Below are 19,390 nucleotides of genomic sequence, written 5' to 3' on the forward strand. Positions count from 1 at the left end.
AGATATTTCAATTCATCTTTCTTACAGTTGGATCCGGATTCGAGGTAGATGAAACAGACCTCACGTAGATTTTTCTCACAACTTTTTGAATCCACATTCAATACCTACAAAGTTAATAAAGCTAATTCATGATATTTATACCTTAAATACAGTTTCCCTGATATCTTTGGGGGTTTCTCATGTGGAAGCAAAAAGTGAAACCATCCATAGAAGAAATTCGATATGATCACGTGATCATACAATATATTTGGATATTTTTTCCTTGACACGTTTCTCATGTTCCCATGATTTTCATCACACCTCAGTGCATGCAAACGCTCACATACTATAGGTAGCACTATTCAACGCTTCTTGTGTGTTCCCCGGTTCAACCATCTCCACAGTTTGTGACGTCGTCCTTGTGGCTGGTATTGTATTTCTGTCTTGTGCTTTCTGTTACACGCTGTGCTCTGTTGTAAACATGGCCGTCCTACTTGCCAGAAATCCCTTGAACTACACGTACGTCTTTGCCTTCCAATTCATAACAATACTATAACAAGAGTGCCAAATGATGGGATTTGGAGAATATTATAAGCTCTTACTGCATCTTGTACTTGATCCCCCTCCCTTCATCTAGGACTTTCTTGGCCAGATGTTCTGCACATTGGGAGAAATTGTGGGGTCACCGGCCAGTCGACTGGAGAAACCGCTTGGGTGAGTACATAAAGTCATTGATAAATGGCTATTTATTTTTGTCTTGTTTATGTAGGGTGACCATATGTGCCATTCTTCCCGGACGCGTCCTGGCCAGGATTTCGGGTGCATCTTCCGGAAGTCGTATTTGTCGACCGCATACGTCAAGAGGATTACTATTATTATCACAAAAAGCAACCATTAAATTTTAAGGTAAGAATGAAACTACAATTGTATTTCATGTTTTTAAATTAATGGCGTATGCGGTCAACAAATACGACTTCCGGAAGACGCACCAGAAATCCTGGCCAGGACGCATGGAGTCCATCTACAAATACGTGCCATGAATTGAGGATGTTTACATATATAATGCTTAAAGGAATATTCAATTTTCTTAAAAGAAAAATCCAGATATTTTACTCACCACCATGTCATCCAAAATGTTGATGTCTTTCTTTGTTCAGTCGAGAAGAAATTATGTTTTTTGAGGAAAACATTGCAGGATTTTTCTCATTTTAATGGACTTTAATAGACAACAACAATTAACACTTAACTCAACACTTAACAGTTTTTTCAACGGAGTTTCAAAGGTCTATAAACAATCCCAAACGAGGCATAAGGATCTAATCTAGCAAAACGATTTTTATTTCTGACAAGAAAAATAACAAATATACACTTTTAAAGCACAACTTCTCGTCTAGATCCGGACGTGACGCGCAAGCGTGACCCCACGCAATACATCATGACGTCAAGAAGTCACAGAAGATGAACGCGAAACCCCGCCCCAGTGTTTACGAGTGTGTTGAAAGAGGACCGTTCCTACGTTGTTGTATGTCAACTGATACTAATTAATGTCTTTGTGTCAGTTTATTGTTTGCAATGGTCCGCAAATGTAGGTTTTATATATGTAACACGTGACCTCGCTACGTCACTATGCATTTACGTAAGGTCGCGCTGGACCGGATCTAGACAAGAAGTTGTGCTTTAAAAGTGGATATTTTTTATTTTTCTTGCCAAAAATGACAATCGTTTCGCTAGATAAGACCCTTATGCCTCGTTTGGGATCGTTTATAGTCCTTTGAAACTCTGTTACATGTTGAGTTAAGTGTTAATTGTTGGTGTCTATTAAAGTCCATTAAAATGAGAAATATCCTGCAATGTTTTCCTCAAAAAAACATAATTTCTTCTCGACTGAACAAAGAAAGACATCAACATTCTGGATGACATGGTGGTGAGTAAATTATCTGGATTGTTCTTTTAAGGAAATGGAATATTCCTTTAAACTTCATACCAACTACTGTATAAAACTGCACTTTGCTGTGTTTTTGTTTATTTATTCAATTGTATTTTGCTGGCACACTTTGTTAACAGCGTAGGTGACTTATATATCAGCGTGGGTCTAATGGTCTTTTGTATGATTTGTACGATATTAGGTTACTGATAACATTATTTAATTATTTTTCTAATTTTCCTTGCATTTGGTGCTTGGCGAGTTTCATTTGGAACCTGCTTGTTCCTCTTGGCTGGTTCATTGTTGGCACAGGTTAACAAAAGCAGTCATCTGTGGTTCATTTTTTCCAAAAGCATTGTTAGCCTTTTCGGTTCCCTCTCATTGGCCATGGTGGCGTAGGTTCGTCCAGATGGAGTCTGATAGTGAAGCTTAAAATTTCTGGCCGTGAACGTCTTTAATTAGAGATGCACCGTCATGTGTGAGATCAACAGATTTCAAGCCTAAGATGCTCATTATCGTTAGCTATAGCAGTGCATTGTGGGTAGACCTGTCAGAAGATGCTTTCCTTGATGTTGACCAAGCGTGCCGCACAAGCCCTGAAAAGTGAAGCCAAAACGTCTCGATCGCCCCCCCCCCCCCCCAGTGACTGGTCCCAGTATAGGTCATAAACCCCGCCTCCCCCATGTTATTCAATGGGATTTGAGACCAACTAAACAATTGAATTACACTTCAATTATCTTTTTTCCGAAGCTGGTTTCTGTCATTTACTGTAGTTTTTATCACGCTGATGTAAATTCAAGTGTTTGTTTTTAAAATAAGTTTGTTTTAAGTTAGTTATTTAATGCTATAAGAACGGTGGTGTCACGTCATGATTGACAGCTGTGATACGCGCATTCTGCGAGGGCGGGGCCTTGATTTCGCTACTTTACTTCCTGCTCACTTCTGCACATGACTGGTCCCGAAATCGCTACTGCGCAGTCTCAAGACCCAAGATTGTCTGCGCCGTATCAGGACACAGGCGGCTTCACTTTTCACCAATGGAAGAGAGCGAGCGGGTGTCATCCATCTTTTTTTACAGTCTATGATGTTGACACATGCTTTTTTCTTGTTTCCTGTAAGCGTTGTTTGCCATTATGTCTTACAAAAGCAGAATCGTTCAAATCAAGTCTAAAGAGAGTTTGACTTTTTATGAGAGCTGGGAAAACTATAACTCCCATGCGGTTTAATATCGGAATCTTATATGTACATTAAGTTGGGAAATACATTAACATGAGGCTGCATAAATGCAAATGGAAAAATTGGAAAATTGTCCCATTTTGATTCAGGGCCTTCTTACATGAGCTGTATGTTTTCCCCTTGCAATATTTTTCATTTAGAGTTTGTGGAATGCGACACAGCTTATTGAAGTGTGTGGTAAACAGTGTTTGCCATTGATTAATGTAGAATGAAATTGTATGTGTTTCTATTGGAAATAACTCATAAAGCCCAGGCTGAATTGCTTCCTCCAGGCTTGTAGAGGATTTAGCACACTGACTGACATAACACAGTGTCTAAGAGGCTAAGAGAACACCTGTTAGGAAATTCAAATATGTTGACTGTCAGCATGCATGTTTGCATGTAATGTGCAAAGCCTGGATTTCACCTGCAGGCATCCGAGGACATGCTGACCGCTGAAAGCTGTTATGACATTGAAGGGAAAATTCAAGCTGAAAGTTTAATGTCTAGCTCAGGGGTGTCCAAACTCGGTCCTGGAGGGCCAGTGTCCTGCAGGGTTTAGATGAAACTTTCCTCAACACACCTGCCTGAAAGTTTCTAGTATGCCTAGTAAGAATTTGATTAGCTGGATCAGGTGTTTGATTAGGGTTAGAGAAAAATTCTGCAGAGACATTGATCCTCCAGGTACAGGATTGGACACCCCTGGTCTGCCCAGGACATTTTATTGAGGCAACATACTGAATGCTCTTCTAAAGGCCGGGGTATACCTGTTTTCCGCGCCCGCGTCCGGCTCGCGCGCGCACGCGTCCGCGCAGCTTTTCGAGTATACTCCCCGCGGCTACATGCGGATGGCCGCGTTCGACACTATACGCAATACAAATGATTTCTTATTCAAATTATTAGTCTAACAGGTTGTCAGGGCAGCACTGATTTGGCGACATTGACGTCATGCGGACGGCGCGCATACGCGGACGTCCCTAGTATACTTTCGGCTTAAGAACTGAGTTCTTCTTTGAGATCTGGATGAATCTTCCAATAGAATAGGATCAATTTTGGTGTCAAATTACTTTTGTTATGTTTGTTTGTTTGTTTGTATTTATTTCTGTGGCTTTATTCATGGCGAGAATTCGTTAATCTGTACACAAGTTAATTTATACACATACATTGGGGAAGGACAAATTGGAATCTTCAAATTCACCCAACCTGAATGTTTTTGGACTGTCAGGGGAAACTGGAGTACCCTGAGTAAACACACGCTGACACTGTGAAAACATGCAAACTACACACAAAGACCTGAAAAACCTTGAACCAAGGACCTTTTTTGCAAAAAATTTAAATAAATAGAAAAAAAGCATTTTACTATTGGCTACTTTATTTCACAGAAATTTGTGAAATGTTTTACGTCAAGGGCCCTATCATACACCCGGCGCAATGCAGCACAATGTGCGACGCCAGTGTCTTTTGCTAGTTTTAACCCAGCGCATTTATCATGTTCACGTTTAGCGCCACGTTGTTTAAAAAGCAAATGCATTTGCGCCCAATGTTGCGCCCATGGGCGCTCTGGTCTGAAAATGAGGTGTGTGCAGGTGCATTGTTGACGCGTCGCTATTTTGAGGCAACTAAATAGACTACACCATTGACCAACAAAATCCTGGTCTAAAGTCTATGGTGCAATAGTGTTTTTGTTATTTAATGAGCGCGTTATAATATACGCCTATAAACGGGACGACAACGCGGGTTTGCTTATCACACACGTGGATGCGCAGCAGCACAAAAAAGCTTTTAAATATGAAAGATTAAAGGATTGAATGTAAAAGATTATTATTGAATCTCTTGGACATAAATGAGGACTGATTATAAGATGTTAGAAGGCGTAAAGAGCTGCTTACCTGTAGCCTGTAAGTAAATAAATGCTTTGCTTAAAATAAATGCATCTGTTTTTAAATAATTTTTTAAATGGTACCCCACGGATGTATTGTATATGATGACTCTGTACCTGTGGATATGATGAGATGAGAACCTTTCTTAAGTAATGCTTTAAAAAACTCATGGCGCTGTCCGAGTGCTGAAACACTTCGGTTCTCCGCACGTTTGTAAATTCTTTATCTGTTGTTTGTATTTTTAGAGTAAAAACCTTTTCTTGCATATTTGCAAATTCTTTTATGAGATTACAATGATCATGTAGGATATCAATACATTTACAGCAATTAAAAGCCTGTTATTTGTACGTCTATAACTGAAAAAAAAAGGCTTCTAAAGGTTTTAATAAAAATGTTTAAATACAAATAAAAACAACACAATTTTTTAACATTAATCTTAAACTGGTGGTCTTCCTCCGCCTAGTTTTTCAATTTACAAATTCCGCTTTCTAAATAGGGATTAGGCACGGCTGAGACTCTTATTGGTGTATTGTACGTTACGCCCAAAACACACCCATTACTCATAAGGAGAATAGGAACAACCCTTTTAGGCCGTGGGCTTGACGCATAAACAATTTTTTCCCATCGTTAAATTAGCAAAAGTGGGTTCGGACATGCCCGTTTAGACTGTGCGCTTTAGACAATGTGCTTAGATCGATAAAATTGGGCCCCATGTCTGTTTCACAGTGGGCTGCTGGGTATCCTGCAAGTATTTCGATTAGTGTAATTTACAGTAAATCACTTGCATGAGCACCATTTGCAAATGGCAAGAAGCTAAAGTTTAGGCTGCCTTCCCCATGTTGAGGTCTATTACTGTAATTGTTACAGCAGATGTAAATGTCAGTGTAAAATTTAATAGAGAGGAAGCAAGAGAGATGTTTTTATTCTCCCATTTTACTGGATTCTCCCAATCCTAGTTCTTTCACAAGACATATGCTGGGTCTCATGGGGGAAGAGCTCAAGCCCGGCCGACAATCTGTTTTCAGTGGTTTAATAAGATTTTTGTTTAAGAAGAGCCAAACTTCTCTCCATGAGCCTCTCACCATGGTACATTCTCTGCTTCTTATGCTTAGGAGCTTTTGAGCAAATCACCCTACTATCACCCTTAGTATGCTTAACTCATCCATATGTGCTAAATTGTGAGGCTTACACTGTATTTGCTATAAAATGTCAATATGATTTCTGTTGTGGATGTACAGTATACACAAAAAGTGGGTTAAAATGCTATAAATAATCAATTCTTTTTGCAGCTATATTTTCAACCCAGCTGTTGAGTTAAATGAATAGCACTATAAATAGCACTAAAAGTGGTTCTTGGCTCGTAATCATAGAGGAACCATTTTAAGGTGCCATATAGCACAGATGAAGTACATGTGTAGCACCGGTGTAGAACCATATTGTGCTACGTAGAACCATATGTGGCGCTACAGTGGTGCCATATGACCCCCGTATGATTCTTCATAGGTGCTTCAGGTGCTATAGCACTAAAATGGTTCCTCTATGATTACGAGCCAAGAACCACTTTTAGTGATATTTAGCACTGTTTGTTGCTAGCGCCGTTTGTTATATTACAATCAGGTTCACCTACCCAACCCTAAGGGGCTGGACACACCAAAGCTTTTACTCCCGCGGCCGGCGCATGTTTTCAATTGATTCCAATGGAAACTCTGCGTTTTTCAAATATGCAAGCAGCTAGCGGGTTTTTTCCGCTATGAAAACCGGCGCTCAGGGTTTTTTCACGCCGAGAGTTATATAATATATAAAGTATTCAACTTTGAGTGAAAAGCTCCGCTCGTCAATGTCAGTTCTCACACGGCCGTCCAATTGCAGTGGAGGAGGGACGGGACATTACCACAGCAACCAACCGGCTCACAGCTGAAGTATCACAGCTACCAGTGCTCGGCTGAAAAACAGCTGGCATTCGGCGTCCTCAAGGCGTTTTCAGCCGCGTTTAAAAGTTTTGGTGTGTCCAGCCCCTAACCCTAACCTTTTTAATCAAAGGTTCTTAAAATAATATTTGAAGAGTTTGGTTGCAAAACGCAATAAATCCATTTTGACAAATTTCGGTAAAAACGTGTTTTCTATACCAAGAAAGTGACAAGATGAAACCCCTATTTTCTGTTACAAACTTTCACATAGCATCTTTAGGTAATAAAAACATAAAAAAATCAAATCCATAACTTGATTTTCAAAGATTTATTAAAAAAACTGATTATTTTTTCCACAAAATGCAATAAATCCATGACAAGTTTTTATTCAAAATGCTATAAATCTATTGAATCAATAACCTATATAAATGTGCATTCATCTTTGCCATGTTATATTCATTTAGTTGACTAGTTGTACACACTAATTAAAAATATAAACATTAATGTCATTAATCAAAACACGTACTTTGTCATATTAAGAACACTGTCATTGCTGCAGTTATACTTCACGTCGTCGCTTAACATTTTTCACAGCGATCAGCTGTAAAATGTTTTAGTCCTGCTCGATTTTCGTTGACTTTCAGTAAAATAATGTAAAGTTTATCATAAGATCCCCTGGGGTCAATGTGTTATCATGTCAGAAACTTGATGCTGTCGGCCCGGGCAAACAAGCACCCGTCTCCGAGTGCCTCTTGTGTAAATTATTAGTTGTTGATGGCTTACGTTTCTTTCCCGTCACAGAAAACCATCACAGGTTTATCAATGCTATTAAAGTATTATTTTGGTTTTGTATGTTTGTTGATCACAAAGTACAAAGTAGATGAGGAAAACTAGGATTCCGTGTACTTAGCGCGCCGCCATGTTTGTTTACATTGCGTGGAATGGTGCGCTGTAATCTGTGGAGTGGATTTATGGCATTCTGTAGAAAAGAGGGAGTGGCTTTTATTGCATTTTGGGAAAAAAGGGAGAAAATATGACAGAATAACACGGCGGATATTGGATTTTGCGTAAAATTAAGAATTTACTTTTTAACTACTGACCTGATATAAAACTGATTCTGGCAGTAACTCATTTTTTTTCAAAAATGGCGTTTATTGCGTTTTGGAACCAAACTCTTAATTTATTCTTGTTTTTTTTATAGTTTATTTTTTTAAAAAACGCTACAAAGAACCTTTTGTGCACCAGAAAGGTATTTAAGATGTTAAATGTTTTTATGGAACCATACAGCTTGACAAAAACCTTTTAGGAACCTTTATATTAAAAAATGTAAAAATGGACACAAGCCATATTGAAAGACCAGAATATCACAGACTCTTAAATTGGGCCAGTAAATAAACATAACACCCTACCAACAAACATGCTTAAAACCCAACATAAAATCTGAGCAAACACCAACATCATCCTATAGCATTGTGGAAGTACTGTATGTTCTTCACAAACAATCATCTGTCACATTTTCTTCAAAACCACCTCAGTTCTCCAAACAAGCAAAGAAAGACTCTATCTGTGTTCGTCCTCAATTTCCGTCCCCTGTCTCTTCTGCTTTTAATTGTTTCGCCTTTAATCTTCAGGAAATTCACATTAATTATGAGGCACAGGTTTGGTTTTGATGATGAAAGAGGCATCTGTGAGAGGAAAGGCGAGGAAAACACTGAGCATATTTAGCACGAAAAGCGCCACAGATCAAGTGTGTATGTGTGTGTGTTTGTGTGTGTGTGTCTGGGAGATGAATAATGAGCTAGTGTTAAAGTAAGAAAGCGACAAACCTGGGTTTGTTCTTAGAAAATCAAGTCACTGGGTTTATTTGATGATTTACAGAATTTCATTTGTTTCATCTGTCATCAAATAAATATGACCTAAATGGTTAATATCTTCTTCATAATCTTTTATAATTTATTATAAGGACATCTTTATAATTTTTCAAACCTTTTCACACATCTATTAGAAAAAGTTTAATGAAAGCTACAAGTGGATGGTTTTAATGTACTAAAAAGATTCTATGAAACAAGATTCAGTAAGCGTGTATAGACGCAAAGTGTGTCGATGCTTTTTGATCAACACTAATGAGAAAGATGAAGGCCGTTTGATATGAAGAGAAATTGAGATGTGTACAGTAGATCCACAGGCGTCACACTAGTCTTAATATATAATGCTGAGAGAGAGAGAGAGAGAGAGAGAGAGAGAGAGAGAGAGAGAGAGAGAGAGAGAGAGAGAGAGAGAGAGAGAGATTTGAAAAAGTGTTTTGAAGTAATTGTCGGCAAAACTAGTAAATGGGATAAAGAATTGATGATATATCTAATATTATACACATTTGTGTCCAATATGCTAATAATATTCTAATAATATTCAGATATAGTAAATAAGAACATTTAACATATCTTAACTCTTTCACCGCCAGCGTTTTTAAAAAAAGTTGCCAGCCAGCGCCAGCGTTTTTCATGATTTTCACAAAAGTTTAATGCCTTCCAGAAAATGTTCTTCTTTAAATATGTAAACATACAATATACCAAATGAAAGAACAGACCCTCTGCTTTCAAAAAAAAAAAAAAGGTTTCATCCTACCTTCAGTAGTTCTTTTGTAATCAGCTTTTGAATATGGGTAGGTTTCTGCAAAAACCCCACATTTTGAGCAAAAAGCAGAGATAATTCCATTTTTGTGACGGACTTTTCATAGAGATCCCATTCAGAGCGATCTTTAAAACAGACACGGACATGCAGCCGCTTGCCATAGGGCAATACTTCCGGGTTTAAAAAGTTGTTGAAGGGCGCCACCTGGTGGATAATATTTGTATTGCGGAAAGCCGGAAATACTCGTCATTGGCAGGGAAGCGTTTTCTCTTGATTGACGAGATATCTCGTCAATGGCGGCGAAAGAGTTAACCTGATCTTGCTTAGTGAGTGTTAATGTTCAAATCTTTAATTGAAACCAGGCTAGTGTCTCATCTAAAGAGACAAGTTAGACACATTTAGCTCAATTTTAAAACCTTTACTACAAGAATTCATGTACATTTTGCAATATTGCAATATTCACATGTTTGCTGTGCAGCCTGCTAGACTTTCAGTGTAATAAAATGAGGAAGGAGTCAACAGTGCATTATTGACTTCATAAAGAGAAGTCCACATGAGTGGTTAAAAAATCCACACAGGAGTCATCATGTATGATATTACAGGTGTGCTTACTGTGCAATATGCATCACTTCTATATAAAAAGCAAACACTTTTTTAATAATACCAGACAGGGCCGCTGGAAGTCATTGCTGTGAATTTTTTTTTTACAAAAAACCTATGAGCCTATAAGCCCATTTAAAATACATTTTAAAAATAAATACATTGTGTTTCACGCTACTTTATTGTCATATACACTTTAGTGCACACAGCAGGGTCTGAATCACACAGACATCAGATTAATATATGCGCTATTAATCAGAAACAGAAATACTTAAAACAATTCCAGGGGAAATTACTTTCGTTACAACTTCAGACATACATTACATATATATATTTACAACATATAATATTATAACAACATATAATATTAAATAAACTTCAAAATTTTCAATGTTCAGACGAACATATTTTACTTTCGTTTTTAAGTTAGGATCACACGTCGATTAACAGTGGTAAAATATTCTCACAATTACATACCTTATATAGACCTTTTTTTACTAAATAGTACTATCGCTGGCTTTTTTTAACTTATAAATAATTCATACATTGAACAAAAATAATAATGGGTTTAGTTCTGATATTGTTTACTTTTATAAAGAAATACATGCTGTAATTACATTTTTAGAATATATTAGGCTTTATATAACGTTTGTACTCTAAAAATACTTTATTTGTTACAAACAAGAGATAAAGAATTTACAAACGTTCTCATTTCACCATATCCACAGGTAAAGAGTCATTATATACAATAAATTCGTGGGGAAGCATTTAAAAATAGATGCATTTGTTTAAAAGCAAATCATTTATTTACTTAGCTACAGATGAAGCAGCTCTTTTCGCCTTCTAACGTCTCATAATCGGTCATCATTTATTTCCAAGAGACTCAATAATAATCTTTTACATTTTAATCCTTTAAAAAGGCGTGTTTGTGATGCTTCGCATCCATGTATGTGATAACAAACCCGCGCTGTCATCCCGTTAATATGCGCATATTATCAACGCGCTCTTTACTCTAGCAAAAGACACTCGCGTCGCGCATTGCGCCGGTTGTATAATAAAGTCCAAAGTCTCTCAAGAGGGGACTAATGCCCAAGGAGTTCAGAATTTCTGTATGGGCATGCATCAGCCAAAGGTGTGTGAGTCTTTTCTGGGTCCTGGTGAGTGCGAACCCAGAAAAAGACGCAAGGCGGAGAAGTGCGCTCGGATGAGGCCACGGAGATGGGTAGGCACATGAAATTAAAATCCAAAATACACGTAATAACCTACGTGTGTCAAAAATAATTTCCTAAAATAGTCATAAGTAATATATATACGGGGTTGCCGGTTTACAAACATTACAGGGTGCGCGAGCATCCAGGAGGCAGAAAGCCCGATTTGGTGAGCTGATCCGCTACTGCGACAACCTTAATTATTGAAGCGTTCTTTATTGTTTGTATATAAATAAAACTTGATTTTAGTTGGAACTGTTTTTCTGTCTTTATTTTTGCAGTGTTACTGTGATACATGTATGAATTATAATGTTGGGCTAGTAACGTAATAGTCGCATTTACTGGTATGTTAACATCAGGCACCCAGCACTGACTCTGTTGGTACTATTATCCACACAACAACTCCTTTGCATTTTGACTCACAGACACAGTTAGCCTACAATACAAGGCACGTCTTTTCTTTCTGCTTCTTGCAACCAGTTAATGACGTCGCCGAGCAACCCATCTAAAAAAAAATTAAAATCTTCCTCTCGCCAACAGGGGGTGCTGCAGCACCCGCAGCACCCCCACTTCCCGCGGCCATGATACCAGACATAGATGTGTTGGACCTGCAATTTGTCAAACCATTATTAAGCAGCATTGCTTGGCAATGTTAGCAACTGTTTTGAAACAATGTTTCTTAACCATAAAGTGAAACAGTTCAGAGTCAGACGTGCTATGAGAGATTTCAATGGGATGGAAATAAGTGAAGACCTTTATCTGAAATTAGCCGTCTGATTTGGGTTCTCCAGTGCATGGCAATATCCGCAGAAGCCTTTATCATTTCTGCTTTGCATTTCCAAGCAATCTGAATGAAAGCGTAAAAACAGAAGATCTTGAACGTCCTTTTGTCAAGTGCTCTTAGATGTGCAATTTGCAGGTATTGCCTCTTTCTCTGGTTAATGTAAAAAGGGAGGGAACTTTCATTTTAGCATTTCTTTCAGCACATTGTGCGTGTTTGTCTTATTTCATACATCTAAATCAAACCATCAGCTCATTAGCAGAACCAACCTGGTGTGTCACATAAGCTAGAATGAAGAAGATACAGTATACACAGTGCCATGCAGAGATCTTTGGAGGGGCACTTTCTTAAGATTTTCTAATCGCGTTCATGCACATGACTTTCATACCTTTTCAGGATCACTACATAAAAACAGCATTTCCTTTGAAGATATGCTCGTTTTCCAGCTTCCCTAGAGTTGAGCATTTTGATTTTTGCCGTTTTGGAGTCCATTCGGCTGATCTCCAGGTCTGGTGGTGCCACTTTTGGCATGGCTTGGCACAATCCATTGAATCTGATTGGACCATTAGCATCGCGCTAAAAATAACCAAAGAGTTTCAATATTTTTCCTATTTAAAACTTGACTCTTTTGTAGTTACATTGTGTACTAAGACCTCAGGAGGCACAATGATATTACGCAGTGCCTGAAAATAGTCCCCTACTATTGAAAGTTACTAAGGGTACTATTTTCGGCTGCTGCATAATATCATTGCGCCTCTTGCGGTCTTAGTACACGATGTAACTACAGAAGATTCAAGTGTTAAATAGGAAAAATATCAAAACTCTGCTAAATGGAGCGCAATGCTAATGGTCTAATCAGATTCAATGGATTGTGCTAAGCCATGCTAAATCAGCTCAATCTAAATTAGCTGAATGGATTCCAAAACGGTAAAAATCAAATGTTTAACTCTAGGGGAGCAGGAAAATGAGCATATTTTCAAATAAAGTGGAGTGTCCCTTTAATGCAATTTAAGATTCGTCATCTTTCGAACAATCACACAAATTTTAAATAATCTCATGCGACATCGTACGTCATCTCACTGCCACAAACACTACCTTGCATACCTCATTGTTGGTATGCCGACCAGCTATTTCAGAACCTCACCTAGATGGTGGCACGAGCCCTTTGAGGTTTGTTTTTGTGTAGCTGCAATATGCAGATTTGTATAAAAGCGAATGCATATTAAGTTCCTTTTGGATTTCCCAACAGCCCATTTCAGGCTGGCGTTTGGATTTGATAAGGAGAGTATTTTTAGAGATGGATATTTCTTATGTTTCTGAGTTCTGCTGTTCAAGATCCGACCTCACCTCTGTTATTTGGGGTCGTTTGGGATGCAGTGACGTATGCATTTACTGTACCTAATTTCATTAGATTAAAAATATGTTTTTTTTACACTCCTAATGCATTTTAACAGTTCTGTCATTTGTTTTAATTTTCAGCCAACAAATCTGAGATACTAACTGAAAAGCTGTAATCTCTCTGCCTAGTTAATGTGCAGCATACACAAAAATATGACATTGTTATAATTTTTGCCATGCTTTCATCTGCTGTTTAATGCGATATAAAGCCTCCCAACATCGCAGGGGAGACGGAAACAACAACAGAAGTGACAGGGGTTCTTGCACACCTGCCGAAGCGACAATGCACACCTACAGTATAGATAACAGGCATCTCTCCCGCTGGCTGTTAACAGCTGAGACACAGAGATGCTTTAACATCGCACACTCCCCCCGCTCTATATTCTCATTTCCGCACCCGTCTTACTAGAGTTGAACTGTTTTTCACATAACTGAGTTAACTTCAGTTCCCATTTACTCATCAGCACTTGCTGGAGACTAGATGGGGAGCGAGGAGGGGAGCTATAGTCTGGTATGATGACAGGTTCGATGTGTAGGAAGGAAAGATGCAGGGACACAAAGGCCAAGCGTAATGGTGCTTGTGTCCCTCTGCAGTGCTGGTAAAGAGTAATGACCGTACATGTACAATAATTAGATTTACAGGGCCTTTATTTCTTCTTTTAACGCACACATCCTTATTTTCTCTCTTTTTCCACTAAGTACTCATGTGATAAATGAACACACAGATGGCCAGTGGGTTTGTGTGTAAGGTAAAACAGATCTTATCTGTTGAAAAGGTAAACACTTTAGTTTTATCAGTCTGTGAGATGCCGCTGATGTTGTTGGTGTTCCTGTCGGGTGATGGATGCAGATGGCGTCTCTTCAGATGCAATGCGGATATATTTTCATGTAATGGCAGCAGAAGTGTAATTTTCACATGAATGGGATCGATATCGCATACACAGTATGGGTGAAAATGCTATGGCTATAAAGTAGGTAAAAATATAAATGGGATTTTTAGTCCCTATGAGTAGTGATATTAGTAACTAGGCAATTATAGGCAACTTCTTATAAGTGTGGATAGACTTGAATTTGTATGTGTTTACGCGGAAATGTAACTCATTAATGAATATTTGTCAACAACTTACAGCAGAAGGCATTCACAAAGTCTCATTAGTTATGTTTTTTTTTCTTCCGCACATATGGCCATCATCTGCAAAATAATGATTTAAGTTCTTGAAGCAGCAAATTATTTAGTCATTTCATATTTTGAATAAATGTCAAGGACATTTCTGTTTACGTTTGTACAATAAGCAGTGTTGAATTGCCAGTGTATGTCCAACCCTTCAAGCAGTTTTGCATATAAAAGAGTGTTTAAAGGAATAGTCTACTCATTTTCAATATTAAAATATGTTATTACCTTAACTAAGAATTGTTGATACATCCCACTATCATCTGTGTGCATGCACGTAAGCGCTGGAGCGCGCTGCGTAGGGATGGCTGACGCGAAACAGTCGTTCCGAAGCTTTGCGAGACCCCGAAGCGCAGATGTGTCGAAACACTGATCCGAAGCGCGATTCAAAACACCCATGTCACGTGACTATGACCAAATGAAGCCTCGAAGTGTTTCACCAAGTGTTTCATCAGGTGTGGTCTGCCGAATCAGCGTTTGATTTGCACGGTCGGGAACAGACAACACAATCGCACATCTGTATAAAAGTGAAATAAACGCATATTGACCTTGTGGGTTTTTGTGAGAGGAGTTTTTTAAAGGCTGGAGAAATTATCTGTAAAAAAAGAAGTAGGCTAATTCCTTCCACACACAGCAGATATTTATATGTGACATGGTGGCTTGATATATTTTATTAATTTCTTATTGTTTATGTGGTATTTATCTCTATTCAATTTATTTATTAAATAGACCAGCTTATAGTTATTGACAATGGTGAGCCTAAAAGCTCATGTAGTTGTAAAACAGATGTTAAAACAACAACAAATATGTAACTTCATTGTGACGATGGAAATAGTAACGCGTTTCCAGGGATTCGATCTTAAGTGTTTTTTGCATGAGAGTCGAGTACACTATCCACTGTCCCACCTGATCACTTGTGTTAATCAATCAACATGTGGGATACAATTTGTCAGCGCTCGTCTAAAATCTTGTCAAGGTTGCTCTATGGTAATACGTGCGAATGACCACTAGGTGTCACTGTGGAGGCGGTTCCGAACCATGTTTCGAAGCCTCGACACAATTGATTCAACTGTTTCAGTGTTTCACAAAGCCTCGCTCTGCCCATCACTAGCGCTGCGGCGCTTCGATGGCATTTGGCTTGGCCCCATTCGTTCGGTGGTACCATTTGGAGAGGGTTGGAGGTGACCAAGCACATCGGCGTTTTTCCTATTTGAGACGAGTAGTTATACGAGCAAGTTTGGTGGTACAAATTTAATAGCCATCCAAACACAGCCCAGATGTTAAAGCTAAAGCAAGGCAAAATTTGGGCTGTCAGTGAAAATTGTATAAAAAAAAGGAAATGAAACCAAAAATCTTGTAATCACTGTTGACTTTGCTTACATGGTGGAATATCATTCACCTTACAAGTTATTGTGGCAAAAACAACATGTAAACAAACTAAAGTAGGGCTGTCACAATGATTAAATAATCGTCCTATTGCGATTGTTTGACCTCATCGCAATGATTTCAGATCACCGCAATTATTGCACATCTCTTTAAAAAACACAAGGGGGAGCTGAAGTGCCTGTATAAACAAGATAGTATCAGATTACTTTAAATATGTGTTATGTGTATTAATATTTACTGCCAGCTAAACCTTGCAATATATTGAATTTAAATAATTTCAATAATGTGTGGAAATTATTTCATAAACAAAGAAAAAAATGTATGAGAATTAATTGTCAAAGTAATAAAACATAGAATTAATCCCCATAATCATCAAAGCCCTAAAACAGGCAATTGATCATCATAATCCTCACAATTTCTTAAACAATTAACCGCCAGCCAAATTTCATAACCGTGACAGCCCTAAACTCAAGTTTATTTTGTCTAGAAGTCTCTGGTCTCTGGTCTGTAGTTAACCTAGATAGTGAAAGGATGGCTATTGCTTGCCAGGATGTAAGATCTGGGTCCTGGAGGCAAACCCTTGAGATGCAGCTATTTGGAGACACGCCACTTTCTGTCAAGAACCAGAGAGATGCAAATATTTAAACTGCAGAATAAAAATGTAATTTCTTACTAATAATACAGTCTTTTGATGTTTTTGTACATTTTGCAGAAAGATAAATATTAAACCTTCAGCTGTGAGATTTTTGCAGGAAAGAAATGGATAATCAAGTAAGATGAAACGTGGAAGATGAAAGAGTTTTTCCTCCAGCTGTGCCAGTGAGTCAGCTTGCCATGGGAGCGTTGCAGCCAGAATAGTCTTATAAAAATATTTGTATTGTGCACGAACGCCACTTTATTTATTTCTGTCACACCTTTATTAAAATGTATGTAAGTTTTGAAATTCAAATATAATCGGGAACTTGGGTGCAATTTACGGTAAGCCAACGAATCACTACTGCACATAAACTGGTGACCTACTTGTAGTACTACAATGGGTTGTTTTAACCCAATGCTGGGTTGTTACAACTCGTGGTTAGGTAACAAATACCCATGGGTCATTTTTAACCCAGCGCTGTGTTTTGTCCAATATTTAGCTAGAATGGGTTAAAACAACCCAGCATGTTTAAGCGGGCGTGCACACCAAAGCTTTTTACGCCAGCGGCGGCGCATGTTTTCAATTAATTCCAATGAAAACGTTTTTTAAATAAGCCGGCGCTCTGCGTTTTTTCCGCGCTTGGTGCTGAGCGCCGAGAGTTGAAAGAGATTCAACTTTGGGTGAAAAGCTCCACTCGTCAATGTCAGTTCTCACACGGCCGTCCAATCACAGTGGAGCAACCAACCAGCTTACAGCTCAAGTATCACAGCTAAAAAGCGCTCGGCTGAAAAACAGCTACCATTCTGTGTCCTCCTGTCGTTTCAGCCGCGTTTAAAAGTTTTGGTGTTCACAACCCCTTAAAGCATAACTAAACCCCTGTTTAGAGCCTGACTCCCCCCCCCCGGCAATATTTGAAAAATGCAAAAAAAGTGGGCAGACCCCAACGGAGATAGATGGGATGAACTGAGCTCGTAACAAGGGCGTGGTGAGCTTGAACCTGCTTATGTAGGGTCATACCACTTACATCACGCGGTACCGCAGCACCCAATAGGAAAATTCAACTGCAGTAGCCACCGTTCAACCTGAAGAGGGCAGCCCTCAGACGTTTTTACACCATATATTGTAGCATTGAAACACTTTATACCCAAATGTCAAAAGTTACTTAAATCAATGAACATCACTAATAAAGTCCCATTCTTACAGATCATTAACTAAAAAAGTTGGTTTAGGGTTTAGTTACTTAAAGTGCAGAAATGAAAAACCAAAATGTATACATTATATCAAGAACTATACAGGCCCAACAGTAAGCAAAATCAATAACTTAACATAAGCTGTGTGATCTAGCACATGGAAGAAACATTGGGCTTAATATTGTACTAGCATTAGCCATATTGAAGTCGGCCTAAACTGGAATCGCTTTTAGTCAACCCACCTATTGTTTAAAAAGACATCTGTTAGGCCTAATTTAAACAAGGGCAGACAAACTAAACAATCTGTATTCATTATATATTGTAACTGAATCCAGACAAATTCAAGCTCAATGTAGATTTTTTTAGATACTTTATTGTTAACCAGTAGAAGGTTCGAAAGGTTTGCATGAAAAGTTGGTGATGTGTCGGACGCGCATTCGTTCAGGAAGTAAAGTAACCTGCCGATCAATGACATCATTAGTTTCCACAATGCACGATTGCCATGAGTGGCAGTACTAAAATAACTATATGATGGACTGGAGATGCAAATGTATTGCTTGGCATCAGCTGTCTCCTCTAAAAAATAAAACATTTGCGAGCAGCAAAAAGCCGCCTTCCCCTGGTCAAATGATGAACTGTGCATTGTAATACACATACATGCACCTGTCACTCACTCTGCTGTGCATAATAACAACAAAATAATAAAAAACAAAAATATGGCGAGTCGCGTTGTGTTTAACATTCTTTGGTGCTTGTGTGATGGTGATGACGTAAGATCAACACTGAGGGGGGCACCGGGAACAATCGTACTCGGACCACACCGTGTTCGGTGCAAAAACCACCTCAGTGGGAAATTAAAGGATTTTTTTAATGTTTCCCATACACACTGTGTGCTTTATGTCCTTTATAAATGACGTGGCTGAAGGGACGGGGTCAAAATTTACTTTCGACTTCTTGCTAGCTTTTCTTCATCAGCAAAACGTTTTAGCTGGAAAGCACATTTTCATATTTTGATGGTAAACAGGGTATTTTAGCTAAAGTGACTTTTAAGTGAACGCTGAATCTTTGCCAAAATATAATACTGTACAGTTTAATTGGACACACAACCTTTCATGGCAACCAAAAATATGAAAATAATTTTCTCGTGTTTAAAACTTGATATGCCATTTTTAGTTTTTCTAACAGTTCACAGTTACATAGTTTGCAATTTATTTCAGCTTTGCTTTTCTTCCAATTAAGAAGAACTTTATGGTTGGTCCAGATGAACATGATAGGCCTAAGTGGGACATGCAGGAAAATGTATGATGAGTTATGAGTCCCTTAATAAAAGCACTTACTGTAAGTCAGAAATCTTTTGTGTGTGAACAGAGTGTAATGTAGGTTGAATTTACTGGTGAGATGTGAAGGTGTTTCTTTGACATTGTGGTGTTTATGAGAGCAAGTTTAAGCAGATTCTCTCTACAGCCTAATTTAGTCGCAACTCATT

The 19,390-nt window shown here is 38.4% G+C and overlaps 1 protein-coding gene across 2 annotated transcripts in view; it reads left to right on the forward strand.

Annotated features, from left to right (window-relative positions):
- Window positions 1–19,390, forward strand: part of cpne5b (copine Vb) — a 176,922-nt gene that overhangs the window by 51,552 nt on the left and 105,980 nt on the right. Inside the window, exons 6-7 of one of the 2 annotated variants that reach the window (XM_073875906.1) lie at window positions 481–498; window positions 617–693. In XM_073875906.1, coding sequence (XP_073732007.1) covers window positions 481–498; window positions 617–693 — 95 coding nt within the window. The remainder of the gene's footprint in view (window positions 1–480; window positions 499–616; window positions 694–19,390) is intronic. The other variant, XM_073875907.1, reaches the window with a different exon arrangement.

The sequence above is a fragment of the Misgurnus anguillicaudatus genome, chromosome 14, assembly GCF_027580225.2.
Source record: "Misgurnus anguillicaudatus chromosome 14, ASM2758022v2, whole genome shotgun sequence".
In the NCBI taxonomy this organism is placed as follows: domain Eukaryota; kingdom Metazoa; phylum Chordata; class Actinopteri; order Cypriniformes; family Cobitidae; genus Misgurnus; species Misgurnus anguillicaudatus.